We start from the raw sequence: 23298 nt of genomic DNA, 5'->3' as shown, positions 1-23298 counted from the left end.
AAAATGTCATATTCTCCATTTATATTAAATGAAATAAAATATTACAAAACAATATATACTGTGATCCCATCAAAGTATCTGTACTTAAAAACCTGACTGGGAGGATAGACATAAAAATGGAACATATATGTCTGCCATTGTCTCTGGTTGTGGGATTATGAGGAGGTTTTATTATTTTTTTCTTTATGCTTTTCCATATTTTCTAAACTTTCTAGCAATGGATATTTTATAATCATAACATTTAAATAATGAGAAAGCAAAGGATAAATGTCAGTTGTACTTACAAAATAATGTTGTCCCTCCTTAGCTTTAAATGAATTATTTGGCCACAAGCTCAAAAAAGCAGTTATTAAATGGAGAACAATGTCAGAATAGACAAAAAAATCAAAGCATGCCTTTAAAATCGGCTAAGTCAATGGGAAAGTAGCCCAGTTTCTTTTATGGAATCAATTTTTACTTTTCATTGGCTTGATTTTTGTGTCGTCAGAGCCCACATAAAAGAACCAGAGCAGTCATTGGTGAAGATCCAGTGGAAACTGGGGGGTGGCAAGAGCTCTGACTTGGTGCCATTACTTCTGGGCACCCTCCTTCCCTGCATGCTGAGCTGTGAGGCACTGGGCTAATTGAGTACCTGAGTTGCTAAATGGAATTGTCTTTATTTTTTTTTTTCAAGATTTTATTTATTTATGTGACAGATAGAGATCACAAGTAGGCAGAGAGGCAGGCAGAGAGAGAGGAGGAAGTAGGCTCCCTGCTGAGCAAAGAGCCTGATGTGGGGCTGGATCCCAGAACCCGGGGATCATGACCTGAGCTGAAAGCAGAGGCTTTAACCCACTGAGCCACCCAGGCACCCCTAAATGGAATTGTCTTTAAAAGGGGACTCTACTGCAAATATTGTAATTATCCCAGGAAAGAATGTCCATTGATTTATCAAATAGGATTGAGAATTCAGTATATTCAAATCCTCCACTGAACTATTACTGAACTGTATCTGTACCTGTTTTCCATCTAAGAGTTTTCTCCTCCAAGTCCTCTCTTAGTGTTTTTTTTTTTTTTTGGTTACTTACTGAACTATTTTTTTATTAAAAAATAAGTGACATATATAATATATTAGTTTCAGCATTGAAATGTTTATATATATATATATAAACAATCACAATAATTCTAGTTAACATTGGCATCACACATAATCACAAAATAGGTTTTTTGTGATGAAAGCCCTTTTTTTAAAGATTTTATTTATTTATTTGACAGAGAGAACACAAGCAGGGGGAGCTGCAGGCAGAGGGAGAGGGAGAAGCAGGCACCATTCCAGGACCCTGGGATCATGACCTGAGCTGAAGGCAGACGCCAACCAAGTGCTCTGGAAAAAAAATTTTTTTAGAGAGAGAGTGCACGGGGTTGGGGGAAGGGGAGCCAGAGGGAGAATCTTGACCAGGCTCCAGGCCCAGCATTGAGCCTGGCAAGGGCTAGATCTCACTGAAATCATGACTGATCTGAAATCAAGAGTCGGACACTTAACTGACTGAGCCATATAGGTGCCCACCTCTCGTGATGAGACCTTTTAAGATCTACTCTCTCAGCAGCTGTCAAATATATAGTGTAGTGGTATGAACTATAGTCACCATGCCGTACTTTCCATCCTGAAGATGTATTTATTCATGCTCATTGTCATTTCACCAGCATACTGCCTTTTCCATGGTCTAATTGTTGAATGATAAAAATACTGTGTCAGGCTGGTTCATATTTCAGGCTTAAGTGATTATCCCAAAAGTAGATTTATATTACATTTATGCAGGAACAAAGGTCTCCCCTTCTTAACGAAAAATATCACTGATAGACTAAGTCACTTTCTCCATATTTTAAACTTTTACATTGTCGAAAAGAAGTAGTCAAAAAAAGTCTGACTGAACAAGGGAGCTGCTCTAGGTAAAATTAAAAGGGGGTGAATCTGTTTCACTGCCCAGTCCTCTCTTTTTTCCCTTCTTTCCCCATTTGACACCTCCAGCATTTGGGTTTTAAGTATTTCTGCAATGGCTAAATACTGGGGTGGATAGTGGGGGAAGAACCCAGACGTGGGTCATGGGAACTTAAACATAAACGTATATTTTAAGGCCAACCATTAAATTTCAAATTTAATTATCTCTTAATTGAATACCATCTAAAAATTATTTTCAAAACTTTCTATTATTTGTCTTACTTCCTTTGAACATTACAAATAAATTTTTTTCCACACTGATTTCGCAATGTTCCATTGAACACAAATTATATTACAACATTTTCCAAGCTCAGGAGGCTTTTAGTTCCTGTAGGAGAGAAATTTCCAAAGACATTGCTTGGCTTGTATCACTAGAGCAGAGGTTTAAACTAGTTGCCCTGAGCTAAATGAAGCCCAAAGTTGAAATTACTTGGAATGGGTTTAGATTTTTTTTAATTAGTTGCCAGCATTTAAAAATTGAGAGGTTTGAAATAAAATTATAGAAAGCTAGGAGGCTCTTGAACAGTCTTAAAACGCAGAACCATGGGGCTGCTGTGTTAACACATGCCAACAATCAAATGAGCCTGATTGGCCCTGCCCCCTTGGGGAGGCTCTGGGTTCCCCAGTTCTCCCCACCCAACTGTGGCTTGCCTTCTTCACCAGTATTATCTGCACAAGTGCCTATAGACACTTGAGTTTTACTCCTTTTTAAAAAATTCATTATAGTGGAAAGAATGCTGGAGGATGTCCTTGGGCAATATCAATGATCTCTAGTATCAATCATTAACACAGAGTAGGAACCAGAGAGGTGACCTCTTAGTCCTTTAGCTTTCTGTCATGCAGTTTAGGAATTACCTATGTGATTTTTCTTGCCCTGGTAATACACAGTTAAATGTGAAAACATCCAAACAGACAGGGTAGGAAATCCCTGTGAGCAGCTTCAATGAGCCTGACACCCAAACTGAGAGGAGCATGGCAGAAAGTAAACAACACAGGTCCTTGTCCGTGGGTCAGATTGTAGCAACAAAACCTGATATAACTTGTGGTGGTTTTTTATCATCATGTGTTGAAAGGGTTTTGGAGGACTGTAGACTTCTGGTGGAGAAATGGACCCACTTCCTCCCTGCCTCTTGGAGTCCAGAGTGTCAGTACCCAGGGTCACTTAATGCAAATCAGCTAACAAGCCTAGTCTAATGTCATCTGCCCGCCCGCGACAGAAGAAAGGAAACATTGGGTGATGAGTTAAAAGTTGAATGAAGAAGGAGTCTCTGCTGTTCTGGGGACCCTCTTTCATCTCTTAACGACTCTGAATGAATTTTCCACTCCTTCCTTCCCGGAGTTTGTAAAGGCTCCTCAGATTCAGAAAGGGTAAAGTCAGGGCTCATTTTGTTTTGTTTTAATCTTCTCCTGGATGATTATTTAAATAGAAATCGTGTGGTTTTGTTTGATGTGCCCACTTAGTAATATGTAATAATAATCATGAACATTATCAAGTGCTTATTATGTGCTGAGCACTTATGTACATTATCTTATTCAATCCTCATTAAAAACCTCCTGAGATAAGCACTAGTTCAACCTCCTTTTTTCAAGATGAAGAAACTGAAGTTTCAGAGGCAAAATATATGTATTCATCCCACAGCTTATAAGTGGCCTGCTGCAAAGGTCCTGCTTTCAACCACTATTCCCTATTCCACAAGTGCAGCAGCTTTCAAAATGTAGCATGTCCATTTCTAAAGGGGCTAAGAATTAAAACAATGAGGGGGGGAGGAGCTGGGTGGCTCAGATTATTAAGCATCCAACTCTTGATTTCAGCTCAGGTCATGATTTGGGGGTCTTGGGATCTAGTTCTGAGTAGGGCTCTACACTGGGAGCTGAAAATTCTCTCTTCCTCCTTCTATCCCCCCTGCCCAAAAATAATTAAAACTATGAAAATTGGGATTTGGTTCAGGACACAGGCTATGTCAATAAACCAAAGAATGGAAGAAGGTGATGAGATTCAGTGAAGGCCAAATGCAAACCAGTACCTCACCAAGGAAAATGTTTTTGGAGTTATTGGTATTATTAGATGAGGAGCAATCCACATAGCAGAAACCTCCAGAGAAATATGATGAAATGAGAGAAGACATCAATAATCAAGGAGAAAGGAATGGAGTTTGGAAAAGAAGAGACACAAAGAGTAGCATGTTTTATTTTGAAATATTCAGTGGGGAGTGGGTGTGTAGGGATTGCACAAACTCCGAGAAACCTAATTAAATTGAATGCAACGACGTTTAGCTGATAATAAACATTAAGAACTGGGACGCCTGGGTGGCTCAGTTGGTTAAGCAGCTGCCTTCGGCTCAGGTCATGATCCCAGCGTCCTGGGATCGAGTCCCACATCGGGCTCCTTGCTCGGCAGGGAGCCTGCTTCTCCCTCTGCCTGCCACTCTGTCTGCTTGTGCTCACTCTCGCTCCTCTCTCTCTCTCTCTCTCTCTCTCTCTCTGACAAATAAATAAATAAATAAATCTTTAAAAAAAAAAAAATAAACATTAAGAACTTACTCTGAGAGTTGATATGCTTTGGAGGAGATGCTATCCATATTTTTAAGGTTTGGATTTTTAATAAATCAGGGATATTAGTATGTTTAGGAGGTATATTCCTATTTTCTAAGTTTACAGTACACACTACAGCCTGTCGTCTTTTCAAAATGCAGATCTGGCTGTGGGATGCCTTTGTCCAATAACATGTCTTCTCGCTGTTTATAACTGTAAAGGATAAAATAATCCTTAACACAAACGCGCAGGGAGTTGGAAAGTTTTTGCCCCTACTTTTCCAATTTCCCCTAGAATCACACTGCACCTTGCCAGCAACTGCGGGCGTTTTGACAATTCCCCCAGCACGCAAACTTCAGAGGGCAGCTCTTTCTTCTTTCTCTCTTGGGCTCCATTTCCTGCACACAGCACCTCTTTTTCACACTTGTCACTTCCCCACCAGACGTAAATTGCACACAGAGGTGGGGTACCCTTGCTTACCGTGGTGTCCCCAGCAGTTATAAGTAGGGAAAAGCCCTGGAAATATCTACTGAGTGGAGCCCCAAACCCAAAAAGCCATTCTCCAGAGCCAGAATTCTGATTCCGTACATTAGCGAGCCAGTGGAGTTAGCATTTTTATTGTTTTTTTAAAAACTCGGGTGAAAGAGAGTCTTCTGTATGTAAACGAAGGAATGCCTATGAAATTAATACATCTTAAGCTCTATTTAAGACAGACTAATCTTCCATTTGCATTTAATCCTATTTAAAAAAACTCTCCCACAACAACTCTTTCCCCTCCCCTGCTTTATGTATCTCCACCTAAGACACTATGAATATTTCACGTATTTAACCTTGTTTATTGTACGTCTTCTCCACTAGGAAGTATATTTTAGGAGGGAAGGGATGTTTGGTTTTCTTGCTCACTGCTATAGCTCAAGTCTAAAACAGTGTTTGGCACATAATGAATGCTGTTGATATATTTTTTGAATGAATGGATTTAGTAGTTTCCTTAGCCCCAAAGTAAATTTTCATGAAAACCCGGTCTGAATTTTTAAAAATCTTACATAGGTCGTATTCAGTTGTGATCTTTAAAAATGAAGCTTCCTATTATTACCAGGGACCTCCAAATTACAGTGCCTCCAAATCACCCAGGGGTTTGTTAAAACGCAGATTATCACCATCACAGATTATAATTCTCTGAGAGAGCCGGGCCAGAAGTTGCAGGAGCTGCTTGGGGTTATGGCCCAAGGTCCATAGTTTGTAAAACACTGAATGGGCACACGATATGGTCAACACGTGCTGAGTAAAAATTCAATCCCTCTCTAAAGCAGTGTCAATTTGTTCTCTATCCCTCCGGGCTTTGGCAATGAATGACCAACGTCCAAGGGACAAGTATCTTCTCTCCATTTTACAGATGGGGAAACACTGCTTCATCCCTACCTCCCGCTTCCCCTCGGTTCCGAAAATTTAAGCGGTTCCCACCGGGATGTAAGGCAGAATCATTGAGATTATTTTTTCTTAAATATGCAACGCTGGAGGGAAAGCGTGCGGTGTCCCGGAGTCCAGCTCAGATTTCCCTGGCACGTAAACGCCCCGAGGGTTTGCCTTCACCCCAGAGGCCAACAGTTGGACAGTTCGGGGCGCTTCCCCCTGCAAACGTGGAGGCCAGAGGAAAATATTCCAGCTTGGGGCAGAACAGGCGCGGGAACGGGGGCGGAGGGCGGGGCCAGAGTACCGCCTGAGGCTGCGGCTGGTTAACCCAGCAGCGGGGAGGAGGTAAGGGGCGGGGAAACGGGGGCGGGGTCTGGGGCGGGGTCCCGGCCAGGAGGACGGCGGGAGGCTGGGGCCCACCACCTACGCGGCGCGAAGGAGTCGGCGCTGCCCGGCCCCGTCCCTCCCCTCGAGGGTGGGCCCTGCGGGTGGGCGCGGCCGGAGGCGAGCGCGGGAGGTAGAGCGCTCCAGCAGCCGGAGCGAGGACGCTTAGCTCCTAACCCGGCCATGGCCGAACTTCTCCGCAGCGGGGGCGACTGCTCCGGTGCTTCTCGCCCCTCTCCCTGAGCTCTCTCTCCTTTTGACCTCTGGAAAAGCTTGCGTTCTCTCTGGGGCCGTGGCAAGGGGCACGGAGCGGTGAACAAGGATGCGCTGAGGATCGCCAGCGCGCGCGTCTCGGGTGCCTCTGTGGGTCCAGCCGCGGGAGCTGAGCTGCCTCGGACTGCCTCAACTTCCTTACCGCACTCCTGCCACCCCCAGCCGCATTTGATGTGCAGGGAGAAGCTGGACATCATGATCCTAACACGTAAGCTAGACTTGTGCCTCGCCGTCGGGCCAGCCGCGGGAGCCAGCTGCGGAGGGGACTCGCCGCGGAGGAAATGTCACCCCGCCTTGTCAAGTCGGTGCCTGTCGTTCTGTGCTTTTAAACGGCTTTCCGAGGAGGCTCGGGACCGAGTCGCCCAAGTTTCTCGGAGTGGAGGAGGTGGAGTGTGGGAAAAATAGGGGTCATAGTTTGGGGAGGGAGGTTTTAATGTCGGGTAATGACCCCTGGCTGCTCACTGCTTGGGGGTCGCGGGCGGGCGCTTCGGGTGGGCTCCGGGAAGGGCTGCTGGAGGGGGGCGACCGCAGCTAATGGAGTGAAGCCTACGTTGACTTCCCTCTCGGGCGGGGGCACAGGGAGGGCGGGCCGCCAGCCTGGCTGCGCCGGCTACCCTGCTATTCTTATTCTAAGTCCCTGGCCATGGCCTCTGGTTCCCAAGGGCGCGGGGCGACCGCCTTTCCACTATCTTCCCTCCGGGGACGTTCAGGGCTCGGTGCTTGCAGCCCTTCACTATACAAGTCCAAAATCAGCGCGGACTCCCTGAGAGTTGATTACTTAGGGATGTTTAGGCCGCAGTGGCACTTGGAAATCGTGTTTTAAAACTGCTTGAAAGGAAATTCGGGAAGATGTTTTAATTTCAAACTGTTAGTTCAAATATTTTAAACGCTGGAAAGTAATTCCGACTTAGGAAAGTCTCTGGTGGCTGGCCGGCCCCGGGAGAGCGTTGCAGCTATTTAGCAAGCCCCCTGGCTTGCGAGTGAGGGGCTCCTGCTGGGAGGGCTGCAGTGTGCCTTCACGTGCTGGGCGTTGCATCGGTTTCCTAAAATGCCGGGTGGAGATGCCCACGCCCTTGGCTCGGAGGGAGGCGCCCGCGCGGGGCGAGTTCCTGGGCCGGCGAAAGGAAGGAAGGAAGCACGCCTCCCGACCTGACTTTTTTCGTGGCGAAGTCACGGCCTTTGGGAACCCTGCCCCACCCTGCCCCTGGCCCCCTGGCCCTCTTCTCCGACGTCACGGGCTGAGACTTTGATCCTTCGGAAGGAGTTTTCTCCCCGGGCAGCAGCACACTGGCCATGCCACGTGTAATTTGCAGATTGTGGTTATTTCTGAATCCGTTCGTTTTTCCAGTGCACAGCCCCTGTGGCGAGAGGAGTTAGAGCGGACCGGGGTGAGGCTGGCGTAGTAGGAACCCCGGTCCGCAGCCTGCTGCTAGCTGGGCGCATCTGGGAAGTGTCGAGATCTCTCTGCACCTCCTTCATCTGCAACGCGGGGGTAATAAGTGTATTTACCACGCGCGGAGCTTGAGAGGATCAAGAGAGCTGATACGAGCGCTTAGCACGTGTGTGGTACTGATGCTCCACCAGTACCCGCTCTTTTCTAATTACCGTAGCAGGAAGCTCCTGCATCTAGTTATCTGCGCCATGGAGAAGAAAACCTTGCCGCTCGCTAGTTTTGAGTGAGCCTTTTTACACCCAACAGAGTTAGCAAATGGGTTCATTCTCGGGATTCCGAAGCTCTTTCAGCCCTTGGTGGTGAGGTGGGACCCCGAAGCCTAGGCACAGCTATCCCTTAGAGAAAGATTCAGCAGGGTGGCATATATGCCGCATTTGGATAGAAAAAAAAATAACAGTTCGGAACAAGGTAGAATACTGAGTCTCAAATTACATTTTTTTCCTCCAAACTCTGTTTGTTGAAGGGATGAGGGAAAATAATAGCCCAGCAGAACTCTGAATGTAAATCTATCAGCGGCTCCAAGAGGTTGACTAATTCAGCATCCATCTGGACTGCAGGCTGGTCCTCCGCAGAGATAATTTGCAGACCATAAGTGTGGAATTAAGGGAGGCACCCAGTGCCATCTTGGCTTGCAGACTGTAGCAGATGGCCAGAGGGGTGCCCTGGAAGTGAACAGCCCCCCTAATAGAAGAACTAAAGTCCTGGGGAATGAGTGTCAAATAGTTAGCAGATGTGCATTCATAAGTTATTTCAAGACATTTTCTGAGAAAATGTTGGCAATTGCATGTATTAACTTTTATTGTGGCATGCCAGATTTACAGCGTGGCCCAGGCCTGGCTGCATATTTTTTTCATTAGCACTACTGTTCAGAGTTTAAAATGAAGCACAGCCGACTTTCTCTCCCAGCTGCTTTAGAAGTTTGCTTTTGACCCAAAAAAAAAAAAAAAAAGTTAGTTTAATCTGAGTGACACCTTACACCAAACTCGTCAGAAGCTCAAGAATAGGGACTGACTTTGTTTCCCAGGTCAGACTCCACAGGATCAAAATGAGTAGCTTCCAACTTAAATCTTTTCCTAGAGTGGAGAAGTACGGTTTCTTTGACTTACCTGTGACTGTAACTTAGCAATTTTCAGTCTTAATGAGAAACACCGCTTACTCATTAAGAGTGAAAGGGTTTGAATAGTTAAGCAATTGATTATGGCTAATAGAAGGCGGTGTTCCAAGTTTTCATATGCTGGGCCAATCAGAGGATTTTCCATAGTCTGGAGGGAAGACAAGAGGCCAGTTGCCTTTTAACCTAAAGGCTTATTGTTGTTGTTGTTGTTGTTATTATTATTATTATTATTATTATTTTGTTACTGTTCAATACTATAGTTCAAAGAGCAAAGACTAAGCAAAATGTTAGGGTGTTTTTACATTAAAAAGGGTTATTTGGTTGCTTCTGAAAAATATACCAGATTAATAGAGAAGCATATTATGATCGAATAAATTATTACTGGAAAAGGGTAGAAAATGTATGTAATACTTAAACTCTTACTTATAGAACTAGCGTGGGGCTTAGAGGGGATACAGGAGGCCCCATTTCCAGTCAGAGGCTTGGTGGGATTCAGAGAGGTGGCTTGAAATACAAAAATAAGTACTTGAGTTTCCCTTGGTGTCCCCATGGACATTTTAAGCCATGATGCCATGATGAATGAGAGTGGTATTTTTATAATTGAGGCAGGTAAAATGCCATTTGAAAATATTCAGGACAAGGTGATTTGGTCCAGAAGAATGGGGCATCCAAAGTCCAATGGGTGAAGTGAATCGTACATTTTTGAAGAGAGCCTTGTGCTGGACAGGATGGTCCAGTATTGTAAACACGAGTTTCTCATGCTTAACTCTCCTTCCTAGCAACAGGAAGACGGAAATGAGGCCATGCAAAAAAAAAGGGGGGGGAGGCCCTGAAGGGCTCCAGACAATACTTGACCCACCCTAGCATTTTCCCTGTACAGCCAGAAGACTTGCAAAAGTAAAAATAACTTCAGATGTTTCCCCTTCCTCTTTGGGTATTACCAGATCACTAAAGCCCGAATTCTTAGAGCTTTAGAACACAAGTCAAACCTGGCCCCATGGTGTGTAATGGGCATCAAGGCTCTCGTCATGCCAAGGCTGTTCAAAAAATTATAAAGCAGATCTGGGGAAGAAAGGTGATCCTTCATTTTCTGTTTGCATAGTTCATTGACTAGAATTCAGAGTTGGGATCCAGCAGAGAAAAGAATTTAATTTCTAAACGTGGTCATTTCTCTGAGTTTCACTGAGAGCTCATTTTAACAGGACTCACCCCTAAGATACTCTGGAGCCGTGGGACTACAGTGCAAAGGATTGATGTCCCCAGCATTTAGGCCCTAAAAAGTTTTCCTTGTTGCGGTGATCCAGGTGAATTAATGCCCAACCATAAAATGTTCACCTCCAACACTGTGTCCCCAAAGAGCATAGTCCCCAGTTCCTCTTCTGAAATTAAGAGGAAAACGCTTTTTTGGAGCAGTTTTCACAATCATCCTTCTATCTGATTCTAGGCCTTTGGGTATGGAGGAATTCTGAGACTTGAGGGACCATTCCTCTTTGAAGAAAGACGGGCTGTTAAGATTGAAATTTGCTTTATAGGAATGGGTTACTGGTATGAGTTCCATCAGTGGTGTTTTCTTTCAACCTCAAATTAGTCAGAAATCTAATTAATGTAAAAGGGGTAAGATTCCCAGCCTAGAAGGGCTCTTCCTGTCTGCCCTTTTCCTTGTGGAATCCTGTGTTATTGTTAAGGATTATCATGATCAGTGATAAGGAGTAGGGAGCAGCCCTGCTGGGGGTTCTCTAATTAGATCTACTCTGTCTTACCATTTTTTTCAGTATTCTTCCTTGGCAGGGTGGACAGCAAGGAAGCCTGGAATATTTAGCCTGTGTATTTTTAGAGTCTCTCACAAGCAACAGTCAACCATATCTAGTATAAATGCTCCTTTTTAATTTTTATAAAAAATCCACAGACTTAGAATACTATTAATATTATAGAAGCTGAAATGGATCACGTAGTTTGCTCTTATTGTCACATTTAACCATCAGCTCAGCAACTCTGGAAAAGCAGATGTGATTATTCCCCTTTTATAATATAAATATGGAATCCGGGACTTGGGAGTGAGTTTTCCATTCTTGCTTCAAATCACTCACTGTACATGGCAGAGCTAGGATTTCAACCAGGTGTGTGTGGCAGTAACATGCAGCCCTGGGAGCTATGCTTGGCTGAGGTTGGTTCGATTTAGAAGACAATATTTGGTGGCCCTGGAGAGCCTGGCAGTCATTTTTGCAGTTTTCTAGGGGGATTGTGCTCCTAGGTGGGGAACTACAACTTGAGGGTCCAAAATCGACTAATCAGAGGTTTCTGAATCCCCTCTCTGGCTTAATGCATGGACACTTGAGCCTTCGTCTTTAACATTTAGGGAAGGAATCTGGGATTCCATTTCCTAGCTTCTGTGGACCATCCTGAATAACGCTTTCTTCCAGATGTCAGTGAAAACACGTGAATAGCATCTTGAGCATGACTGCCTATTAGGAAATGTCTTTGGACAGCAAAGGGTAAATAAAAACGTTTCACCTGGCTAATGCCCCCATCCTACAGTGCTCATGTGGGAGGTGATTTCTCCGAATCCTTCATCCTGGCTTTTTATTTTGCTACTGAACCGAGTTTCACAGTGGAAAGTATACTCCTTTTCCATTCACACAAACCTCTGCTTAGGGGCCTTTTCACGTCTTACCCCTCCTGTCCCCAGGAGGAAAATCAAAAACTAACTGAAGGCTGATGTCAGTGGAGCTGGGGTCCTCAGATGCCTCTGACTCCTCCCATCCACATTTTGTTCTCTTCCTGCCCCACCTTCCGGTGTCCCACAGAGCGGATTGGAGGCAGCTTCCTGGAGCTTGTCAGAAAGGCGCCTTCCTTCTCCTTTACAGGAGTCTCTGGAGGATGTGTGAGGGACAGAAGTTTTCCACACCCTGTGGTTGTAGCGTTTCCCAGGCCGTGAGCACTGAGGAAGCCATAGAGGAAGGGAGCCTGGAGGTGACACAGCTGCGCCACAGCCTCGCCTTGCCCTTTGTCACACCCAGGTGACAAAGTAGATAGAAGATGCTAAAATTCTGAAAATCATCTTTACCTCCCAAGTCTGGAGAAACTATAAACACACGGGGGACAATCTCCACACAATTCCTGTTTTCAAACTGGATCGCACGAGAAAGGGATCTTCCGTAATGCTTGTGCATTTCTATAAGTCGTTTCAGTGGAAATTCCAGAACTTGGCAAAAGCAGCCTGGAAAAACATTGCCTCTTCCCCACTGAGGGGCAGCGGAGATGCCTGGAAGTTCAGAGACTAGTCCAAGGTCATATGTGTGTCAGACTCCTTCCTGCCCAAGTGTGCAAGCAAAATGGGGATAGCAACAACATGAGGATCTTCATTTTTGTAGGAAAAAAATGTAGCTGTATGAAAGCAGAAGCCTTCCTCAACTAGACAGATGTACCCGAATCACATTTTGACCACTACACTAGATCATGTGTGTCTGGGGAGGGCTGGTTGTCACTGGCATTTTGAATGAAAATAATTCTTTAGCTCACCTAGAATACAGTAGTCCTTATTTTTTCTTACACAACAGAGAACGTCAAATCATACAGTGTTTCCTGTTTGAGGTTCGATGTAGGGACACCCAAAGGCAGCTTATCTTCACCAGTATCTGCCATGTTTTTATTTTCATTGGTCTTAGTGTAAGGCAGTTTGATGTTTCTTTCTATTCTGGCTCTCCTTACAACCAGTGTGGACAGTTTCTTTAGAATTCTTCACTATTACCTTTATTTCTAATTTAAGGTTTCTGTAACACTGCAGTTCACGCCGTATTTCTACTTTCCCATGCTAGGGACACTGTGGAACCTGGAGCAAAAGTCAAAGATCAGAGATGGAGGTTTCTTAGTGGATTAAGCTTTGCTAATGTGTGAATGAAAGAATTGATGTGCCTGCAAACCTTTCATCATGGAGAAGGGGGGGAATGTTCCTTAGCTTTGTAACCCAGTATTTTGCCTTGAATCATAAATTGTAAAGGAAGTGGATTGTATAATCTGAAAACCTAAAATCTTAAAATCTTTCATTTTATGGGAAAAAATGAGACTCGGGAAAAAAAAAGGTCCTTATAAGTATGTTACTTAGATTGTTTCCTTACTTGAAATTGTTTAAATTGTTTTCCTAATCCCTGCAATTATGATCTTTAAAGGGTTTTGTATTTTAAGAATTATTTCAAGTCATTTTTCTTAGCAATGCATGGTTGGAAATGCATAAATATTTGATGTAGAATATTCGAAATGTGTTTGCATGTATGTATGTAAACTAGAGGGGTTTTGTTTTTCTTTTTATCCACCCCACATAGAAATGAAATAGAAAAATGTGATGAGGCACTCGCCATTACCTGAGTAGTGTGTTTTCATTTCAGTTTTACTTCTTTGTGTCAGTTTCTGATTAGCTGGGAGATTATTTTCTGTTCCTGGAAATAATTGGATCCGTTTAAGTCTGGAGTACCTGAGCTCAAACCACATCTCACAGGGCCTCAAATGAATACAGAGCTCTTTGCCTCTCTGAGGGAAGAGCACATATTCTTTGATATGAAAAAAACAGTATTTTGCAAACACTTGAACTAAATGATCCCCAAAGGGGATTTCAATTGATTTCATTTCCCAATGCCAAGTGTCTCTTCACATGCATAATCCCAGGTAGAAGCTTGTAGGGCGTGTCTCAGGGTTTTCTTCTTTCAGGCAAAACCCTTTATTAAGTTGTCATCACATCATTGGGCAAAATGGGTCCTTTCCCCCCACCTTTATATTATTTCTAGGAATGTTCTTCATTAGAAAGCAACATATCTGCCTCCGGACCTCAAGCAGGAGAGAGTGAGGGGGAAAAAAATTACACACACACACAAAGAAAACTTGCCCAAATTTGCAGTTTTTACGTGTACTGAAAAACAGTCTGGTGATTGAAAAGTGAGAGTAGTCTCTGCAGGCAGGCAAAGTATGCAGCAAGTGCTCTAGCCTGGGAGAGCAGGGTAGTTCTGGAGCCTTGAGCAAATTACCTAAATTTGGCGCTGAAAAGCGCCAAGAAGCATGTCAGCGCCCAGCCTACTGATGCAGCAGAAGCCAGGATGCTGCTGGGGGGAGGCCCAAATAGAAGAGCTCAGTAAGCAGAAGAAAACCCAGGGTTTCCCGAGTGTGTTCCTCCTATAAAGATGCATTTTAGTGTAAGGGCTGTGGATGCCCACATAAGCAAAAATATATAGCATTTTGAGTTCCCCTGTAATATGAACATTGGCTTTGTGAGACAGAACAAGGAATTGATCTGTTAAAAACCCCATTAGACATTTTAGCATTAAACTTCAGTCCATTCGCAAAAGTGGGGAACTGAACTATTGAACCAGTGTTTTGAGGGAAGATAAATGTCTCCACATGTAATTGATGATACATCTGGAAACTTAATGGTAGAAGGGGAACCTATTCTAAAGATGGTCTTAAAGAGAAGGGGAAATTGGCATAAAGGAAAAACCAGAGTCAGAACCTTGGCGAATTTACAAAGCCTATGGCAGTCTCAGGTTTTACAGATGAGGAAACAGGTCCAGAGAGTATTTTTCTCAAGGCTACTTAACAAAGCAATGCATTCTTTCCTGGACCTGTTCTCCTGACCTGTTAACAGGTAATACTTGGCCCTCTTTCTGTGATGGATGATTAGAAGGCATCGAGGCACCCAGAAGCAAAGCTGTTTCACGTGTGAGCAAATGATGTTGGCTGCTCTTTGGGTCACCAGGCTAAGGAGATGCTTCTCTCTGCTCCATGGGATAACCTGCTTTCCACTTCATGCCTCCTTCCTTTGTCAGTGTTAGAGTAAATCGGACTGCTCGCCATTCATTCACAAGCACCTGGGTATCAGCATCTCTCCTCCTGACTTACTCTGTCTCCTTTACTATGAATCTTGTCTCCCCCATCCAGTCTTCCCTGTGAGATCATCACCCCTCCTTCAGTAAAGGCCGAGCATAAACCATGTGCTCAAGCAGCCCCCTCCCACCTCCCACCTCTGAATTCAGACAGTCACATCGCATTCTTCTGTGTAGGAAGTTCTTAGTTTCCTTTTCTTTTCTTTCTTTGTAAGAAAAAGCTATGGTGTGAAAATAATACGTTTCAAACTGGTTGCTCTGGTAGGTAACAAATAACTATTTTTTAAATGGAATAGAAAGACATAAGAATTTATTATGTATTTTAAGTCTCAGTTTGGTGAAACTTATTTCAGTTGGCATGTGCTTACAAACTCATGTGTTAGTATACATAAATTTTGTGTGTGTGTGTGTGTACACATGTGCATACATACGTTTGTGTACCAGGTCATAACGTATATTGTATTTCTTATTGTGGATCCTGGTCAGGAAAAATTAAGACCCTTTCACTAGAACAAAAATCATACTGTATTTATGTAATATTTATTGAGCAACTGCTTTGTGTGCCGTGGGTGGTTGGGATGGATCAGAGAGTAAAGGAGACAAAAGAAAATTGCCCTTTTGGAGCTTACCAAGGGGGAGAGACAGAAAGTGAACATAAATAAGCAAATGTTTTGGAAGGAGAAAAACTAAATCAGGAAAAGGGAGTACAGAGCAGCTGAAAAGCGGCCAGTGTGCTGGATCTGATCGCAGAGGGAGAGGAGATGACAGAGGCAGTACATTAAGAAGCTAGGGTGTGTGAACCACGGTTAGGACTGGGGCTTCCACTTAGGAATTGGGGACTCATTGGTGCTGCCTGTATCCGGTCACTTGGACTTCCCACAAGGACCTTAGAATAGCCTTTAGCCCTTAGGAAATCAGATCTTTCCTTAGTGGAGGATCATGGGACACCATGTACTCCACTGTGAATTACCTTTTCATTTGGCTTCCTGCTTCAGGACAGGAACCTGTGTCTGATTGTCCCCGAGCACATTTGGCAGCGCACTTTAATAGATGTCCAATAAATATTGAGGGAAGGGGGATGTGAAGGGTGGTTGGCTTCACTTAAATGTACAGCTATACTAGAATATACCTAAAAGTGGGTTTGGGTCAGCTACTGTTGGGCCAAACAGCCTTAGAAACTGAATTAGTATTGACGGCTCTTCCAGAAGCTTCCTAACTGGTTTCTTTCAGAATATGCACAACAGATGTTTAGAATGTTTTAGGCATCTGAGGGTAGGAATGTTGTTCGTTGCTAGTCAAACTCTTTGCTGTGATTAGATAACATTAGAGTGTAATAAATATTAATATAGACATTCTGCTATCTGACTTAGCCTATAGGAATTCATTTTACATAGGTAAATCCTGATAACTGGTCTTTGGCAGATGTGTGTGTTTAACATTTATTTTTATTAATGGTGAAAAGAAGAGGTTCATATTCTAGTTTATAGTCTATTTTTGAAAAAAGAAAAATAGTAGCAGATTCTTTTTCTTTTTTTTTTTTTTTTTTTTTTAAGATTTTATTTATTTATTTGACAGACAGATCACAAGTAGGCAGACAGAGAGAAGGGAGGAAGCAGGCTCCCTGCTGAGCAGAGAGCCCGACGCGGGGCTCGATCCCAGGACACCGGGATCATGATCTGAGCCGAAGGCAGAGGCTTCAACCCACTGAGCCACCCAGGCGCCCCAGATTCTTTTTCTTCACACAAGTATATTTATGCTTCCAGTGTAGAAAAATAGTCTTTTTGGGGTATACAAATGAATTAAGAAGACTTTGATAGGTGTTCCTCACCCAGGTTGGGGACGGTGGAACAGAGAAGTTGATGGGGTGGAGAAGGGGGAATTTGGGGCCAGAGGGAGAACAGATTAAGAGCTCGAGGTGTGAGAAAGCCTGGTGCCTCCTGGAAACCCCAAGGAGTTCAGTAAGACGAACAAAGCTTGCATTTGGAGGCCTTCCAGGAGCCAAATGGATAAGGCAGAGGCCAAATTAAGAAGGCTATGGGTCTGTTGAGTTTGGATTTTATCTGGTAGGTCGTAGAGAGTCACTGAATAATTCTAAGCGGGGGAGTGACAAAACGAATTATGCACTGCCTAAAAGTGAATCCAGGGGCTCAGGGACTCTTGGGCTAGGATAGATTTGTTGTGGGTGAGGAGGGGCAAAGCTTCTGACAGAATTCAGTTGGGAGACTCTTGAGGTAGTCCAGGGAGAAGGAGTTCTCGACGCAAGAATACAGAGAAATGTCTGGCTGCCTGTCCTTAAATTTACCTAGAGAGCTTCTTTTAAAAGGCGCTGCCTGGGTTCTCCCTAGACTGAGAAAATCCAGATGCCTGGGAGTGGATGGTGGTTGGTCGGTTTTAGGAAGATCCCCCCGCCCCCCAACGTGATGCCTACTACATGCAGGGCTGGGAGCCACTGAGATCAAGGTTTTGAAGCCATGGTTTGCTTCTCCAGTGGGCTGCCCTATGAAGCCCACCTGCCAAGGACAGATGGGCCATTGGTGCCCAGCTGCACGACAGTCCTGTAAATTGGCCACCTCAGCGGAGGCTGGAGAATCGTAAGAATCCTCTTCCCATCGGAGGGAATCTGTGTGATCAGGGGAGAGAAATGAGTTTTGTTGGATCAGAAAATACCACCTGCCTTCACACACCAAAGGTGCTTCTCTGTGATTGTAAAAGCATCGACATTTCTGTGGATATTTGGCCACAGGTCTGTCATATTTGGAAGAATCCAAGGAATCTGGGATTTTCTTGCATTCCTCCAATTCCTTAGACTTTATTTAAGCGACACAGTCCATGTAGCTGTGGCATTTGCCTTGAGTCCTGATTCGGGTAGCATGTTGTCATGGAAGACAGAGCCTGACGGTTCCCACTGTGAAGACGGCACAGAGACGTGGAAGTAATCCCATCCCACTTGGACTCAGTTACTGTTGCTCAGGCGGTTGAGGTCAGCAGGTTCCGCAGAATGATGACGGGGTTGGGGGATTTCTGTTTAACTCACTGTTGAGGGGTAAGAGGAAGATAGGGTCATCCCATCATGCCAGGAAATGTGCAAATATGGGCTAATGGTTCCCAGCCTTACACAAAAGGGTCTTCTGGACCTCGTTCATCTTATACAACTAACCACTAAAGCTGGTTCCAATAAATATTTCCTGTTTCCTCCTTAACGCATTTGTCTGTTGTTTGCTCAGAGAAAACCCAGGCATTAAAGTGACATTATTTCCATTGTACCTTTAGTTTCTGATGGCGTTTTTGCCTGGTGGAGGATGTTTTTTAAAAATCATCCTCATACGGGGCGCCTGGGTGGCTCAGTGGGTTAAAGCCTCTGCCTTCGGCTCGGGTCGTGATCCCAGGGTCCTGGGATCGAGCCCCGCATCAGGCTCTCTGTTCATCAGGGAGCCTGCTTTCTCCCTCTCTCTATCTCTGCCTGCCTCTCTGCCTACTTGTGATCTCTGTCTGTCAAAAAAATAAAAATAAAATCTTTAAAAATCATCCTCATAGTTGCATATCCTAAAAGAAAAGTCATACCTTTAGAGCCAGTTAGGGGCCTCCAAAAACTGGTGTCGGGGATTTAGTGACTGAAGTCATGCAATGTGTCCATGGTTTTAATATTTTAAAGGCACTCATTATTATACATTTTTTTAAGTGAAGAACCTGTCTTGCTCATTTCTTTTTTTTTTTTTAGAGTGGGGGAGGGGTAGAGAGAGGATCTTAAGCAGTCTCCCTGCCCAGTGCAGAGCCCGACATAGGGCTCTGTCTCACAACCCTGAGATCATGACCTGAGCTGAAATCCAGAGTTGGATGCTTAATCGAAGGAGTCACCCAGGAGACCCTGTCTTGCTAATTTCTATGCGTCTTAGTTCTTAGTTCTTTCTCTACTCTGGCATTTGAATGTTTAAAAAAAAAATTTTTTTTTCATTTTAAGAAGTTATTTCTCAGCTTATTTTCTCATCTCTGTATTTTGGGGATATTAGTAATCTACGTTTTAGGATCAATGTGAAAAGTAAATGAGTTAATATGCCTTAACTGCTTAGACAGGTCCTTGCACATATTAAGCACACAATAAAAGCCAGCCATTGATAGAACCATCAGGAAGCATCTGGGAGGTCTGCCTAGGGGAGGCAGCATTTGGGATGGACCTTGAAGGATGAGTAAAATTGGACACTGAGAAGATGGGAGATTATTTCATGCCAGGAAATCACGGTGGTATATGGGGAGATGAGCATTGAGTTTGCTTTGGTTTGGAGGTAGAGTGAGAACAGGTAACTGGAAAAATTAGGTTGCGTGCCACATGGAGAGCTCAGAAAAAAACACGCAGAGGTGTTTAGACTCGATTTTCTAAGCAGTGGGGCTCTAGTGAAGTTTGTGAGGAAAGACAAGATCAAGGCTTTACATTTGGACCTTTGATGAGCCAGGTCTGGTGGATGGTTTTCCTGAGAGAGGAGAGCATTTAGTTGGGAGACAGGAAGGAACATAATGGCTTGGATTGGGGCAGGGGCTAAAACTGGAAGGGGGTGTTCTGTACCTGACTTGGATATAGACATGGGTTTATTTCGTGTTAAATAAAATGAAAATACTGATTTGTTAAAAATCAGTACTTAGATTGGATTGTTACTACCAGTTTCTCTTGGTCATTGGAAAAGGGGTAGGAGTGAAGTCAATAATTGTTCCATTTATTAAAAAATCAGTGACAACTTTTTATAGTTTTCCAATGTTGTCATTCTGATTTCTACAGAAAGTGTGTTAAGTTTTCATTTGTTCTGCATCCCAAGTTTTCACGAGTATGCTTTCTTAAATGTCAACCAGATACTGACTTGCCTCTTTCCCGTGGTTTCACATCTAAAAGAAAGACACATTTTCGTCTGTTTTAGGGTAAGGAAAAGGAGGGTAAAATTTCTGGATCGCGGTAGTTCTTGAAAATACTGCTTTTTTAGCCATTGTAAGCCTTTAATTAGATTATCTGCTGAAGATGCAAACCTTTGCCTGTTCACATCATTTATTTCTATCCACATGGCCCTGAGCAGAGTGGCTGTTTGGACACAGCTCTTTATATGAATTTGTGGTCATTTGGGAGCTTTTCATTTCCTTAGTGTTGGAAAGTGAGTTAAAGAATGACAACTCAGCAATAGGCATTTATGGGTTCCTATACTCGCTCGGGGCCTTAAGTGAGCAATATATATGAAAGCACTTGGTAATTTGTAAAGTACTATATAAATAAGTGTAAAGGTTTTTTAGAAAAATACCTTGCATCTTACGTGCCTCCTGGCAGGAAGCCATTTTAATCAGAAAATCAGGAACATGTTCTAGAAAGGTGGCAATATTGGCTGGTGAAGTTTATCTAATTAAGGCTTTTTGTGCCTGTGCTGATCCGATGTCATGTCTGAATATAGTCAAAAACAAGTGAATGTTGAGAATTTCAGGTTACCACTTACTGAGTAAAATATTAAGAAAGCGAGCGCATTTACTTTTGAACAATGTTGTTCAGAGTCTAATAATCTGTTCCATGGAAATAACCTCTAAATGGTCGGGGGGGGTGAGTTATTTTAAAAAAAATTTTTTAAACAAACACTTAGCTTTTTTTTCTTTCCATATCTATCTTTGAGTAGGGGCCACAGACACAGAAAAGTTTTCTCGTTCTTTGAAATAAAACGTTGAGCTTTTATATGCTTTTCCAGCAATACAGTTTCCTAGAAAATGTTTATGCTTTTACGTAAAGCTGTTTTAATTCCTTTCTGAGACAAGATGTGCATATTAATACATAAAAAAACTTAAGTACAGGTAGTTGACACTGGACAATTCTATATATTCTTTTATTCTGTGCAAACACTGAGGTTCTTCTACATATCTGTCACTTTTCCTCCAACCCCAAATTCACTCCTGAATCTCGAGTTTAGAAGTCCTGCATCATCGCCACACTAGAAAGATTCGTGAAAATAAACTTAGCCTTGCCATTTATTTCCACTCTCGTGCCTGCGCTGTTTTTAGTCTGGGTATTCACTAACTCATCAGAAGACAGCAAGTTGTTTTTCTCTTTGGATGCTCTAGAAGGACAACCCTACTTGCTTTCGTGAATTTGAGTGTTCTCAATGACCTTTTAAAGGCCAAGGAACTCATGAAATAATAGGGGAAAAAATGCTTCGAAACCATAGTTACTAGACAAAAGTGAGCTATGGGTGCTTCTCCTAATACAGATTATCTGCCTCCATCTGGCTCAGAGGAGAGATCGCTTAAGGAAGATTTGAATCTGGAATAAATTAAGCAATGTTAAGACACTTATAAATGAATGAATCACCTTATATACCTAAGTACTCCAATGGCCTGTGGAAGGTGGGAAGAAGAGTTGAAAGAATATTCTTTGTGCCAGCAGAGAGAAGCTAATGAATGTGCCCCATACCTCATCTGTGAGTCAGTTTTAACAGGATTGTAAATCCGTGCTTGAGTGAGTTTGAACACTGTGTGTCAGTGCTCTTGGCCTTGTGGTTTATCAATATTATCTACATGATGTTAACCACAGGGAAGTAGGCCTTTATTAGGCATTTCATCCTGCCAGGATCGTGGAATTTATTGACTTAATGCCCTCTGGGTCACCTGACAGCCGGGGTCTCTTACTGGTGGGGGCCCTGAAAAGCACATTGCCACAGGGCACCCGGGCCTTTTCTGCTCATCCCGTTGGGGGACAGAAGGTCTCTCCCTTTGGTCAGGTTAGTTCTCTTCCAGGGTGTCACCTGTCAGTGATGTGAAAAGTAAACCAGGTTAGACCATCGAGGCTTAAGATTACTTAATCCCTCTTCAACCTGCTTGATACACCCTATCTTCATGATCATTTGTAACCCGAACACAGAAGAAGCACAGTCACCTACTGCTAGGACCCCATTCTTATTTTTCAAGGAAAGATAGATAAAAATGCTTTTTTTAAACTCTGAAAAGGTGTACCATATTTTAAACCGTTTGAGTTAAGTCGACTTCACATAGGTATATGTGTATTTATTTATTTTGCTTATCCATTGTCAACAGACGTATTTTGCTTGTCTAACCAAATCAGAGTTTGTTAAAGAAGAAAGCATGCTGAGGTGCCCATGACTGACCTGACTGTCTGTCTTTGGCTCTGTTACAGAGATTGAAGCCAAGGAAGCTTGTGATTGGCTACGGGCAACTGGTTTCCCCCAGTACGCGCAGCTTTATGAAGGTGAGTGGGGAGTGCTGTTTTTTTTTTTTTTATCGGCATATTCATATCTTTGGTTCATGATGCTACTGATCTATGATTTATTTTCAGACGTATTATTACTCATTAAAATACTTCATTAAGCAAGCAATGTAGCAAGTCCTAAGAACCCCCACCACTCAAAGCAAAAGCTAGAACCTTGATAATAATGTACCCATTAGATCCCTCTGCCACCCCCTACCCAAAGCAACTCATTCTGAAACTTCTGTAATTCCTTGCATTTTCTTGCTTTGCTTTTATATAGTTTTATGATATTTTTGTAATATATACATTTTTATAAAGTTGCTTTTACCCTTATAAAAAGGGTATTATGCTCTGGGTAATCTTGTAGGACTTCGTTTTCTTCACTTATTCTGACACTTACGTTAAGATTCTTCTATACTTTGTGTCCCCCTGGATCGCTTGCTTCGACTGCCGTGTAACAGCCCGTTGTTTGTGGACCACAGTTTATTCACATTCACACTCTGATGGGTGGGCGTTTTGGCTTTTTCTGTTTTGCTTTTACAATCTGTAGGCTTATGAACATGCTCATACAGTTTTACACTCTGGTGGTACATCAGCAATAATTTGTCTGTATTTGGAGGAGCTGAATTACTGGGTAACAGAGAACATGTATGTTCAGTTTTATAATGCAGATTTTTCTAAAGCGCCTGTACCGATTTTCACCCCTACCAGTGATATATAAAGATCCTGTCTGTCCATGTGCTCTCAACACTTGATATTGTCAGGCTTTAATTTTTGCCAGTCAACATGGATATACTTTGACTTCTACTTCCCTCATCATGAATGGTAATGCTCATTTCTTCCTATCATCTGGCAATCTGTGTGTGTTCTTTTGTGAAATGTCTGTTGCCCATTTTTCTCATGACTCAGTTGCACTTTTCGTAATGATTTCTAAGAGCTCTTTATTCTAAATAGCAAGCTTTTATGGGTCATGTGTTACAGATGTGGCCCCCGGGTTGTAATTAGGCTTTTTACCTTGGTTTAGATTGTCATTTGATGAATATTCTTTTTTCTGTGGCATTCAATTTT

The 23298-nt window shown here is 43.1% G+C and overlaps 1 protein-coding gene across 5 annotated transcripts in view; it reads left to right on the top strand.

The window, feature by feature from the left end:
- Positions 1–23298, top strand: part of LOC308338758 (rho GTPase-activating protein 7) — a 414690-nt gene that overhangs the window by 363563 nt on the left and 27829 nt on the right. For 2 of the 5 annotated variants that reach the window (XM_080797021.1, XM_080797023.1), the window contains one exon: positions 22159–22230. In XM_080797021.1, coding sequence (XP_080653147.1) covers positions 22159–22230 — 72 coding nt within the window. Of the gene's footprint in view, positions 1–6426; positions 6963–22158; positions 22231–23298 lie in introns of those variants that run through there. The other 3 variants (XM_080797024.1, XM_080797022.1, XM_080797025.1) reach the window with 3 other exon arrangements.

This window comes from Martes martes (genome assembly GCF_963455335.1).
Source record: "Martes martes genome assembly, chromosome: 2".
Lineage (NCBI taxonomy): Eukaryota > Metazoa > Chordata > Mammalia > Carnivora > Mustelidae > Martes > Martes martes.
Note: the sequence above shows the minus strand (reverse complement) of the source record. Positions and strands in the feature narration are given on the sequence as shown.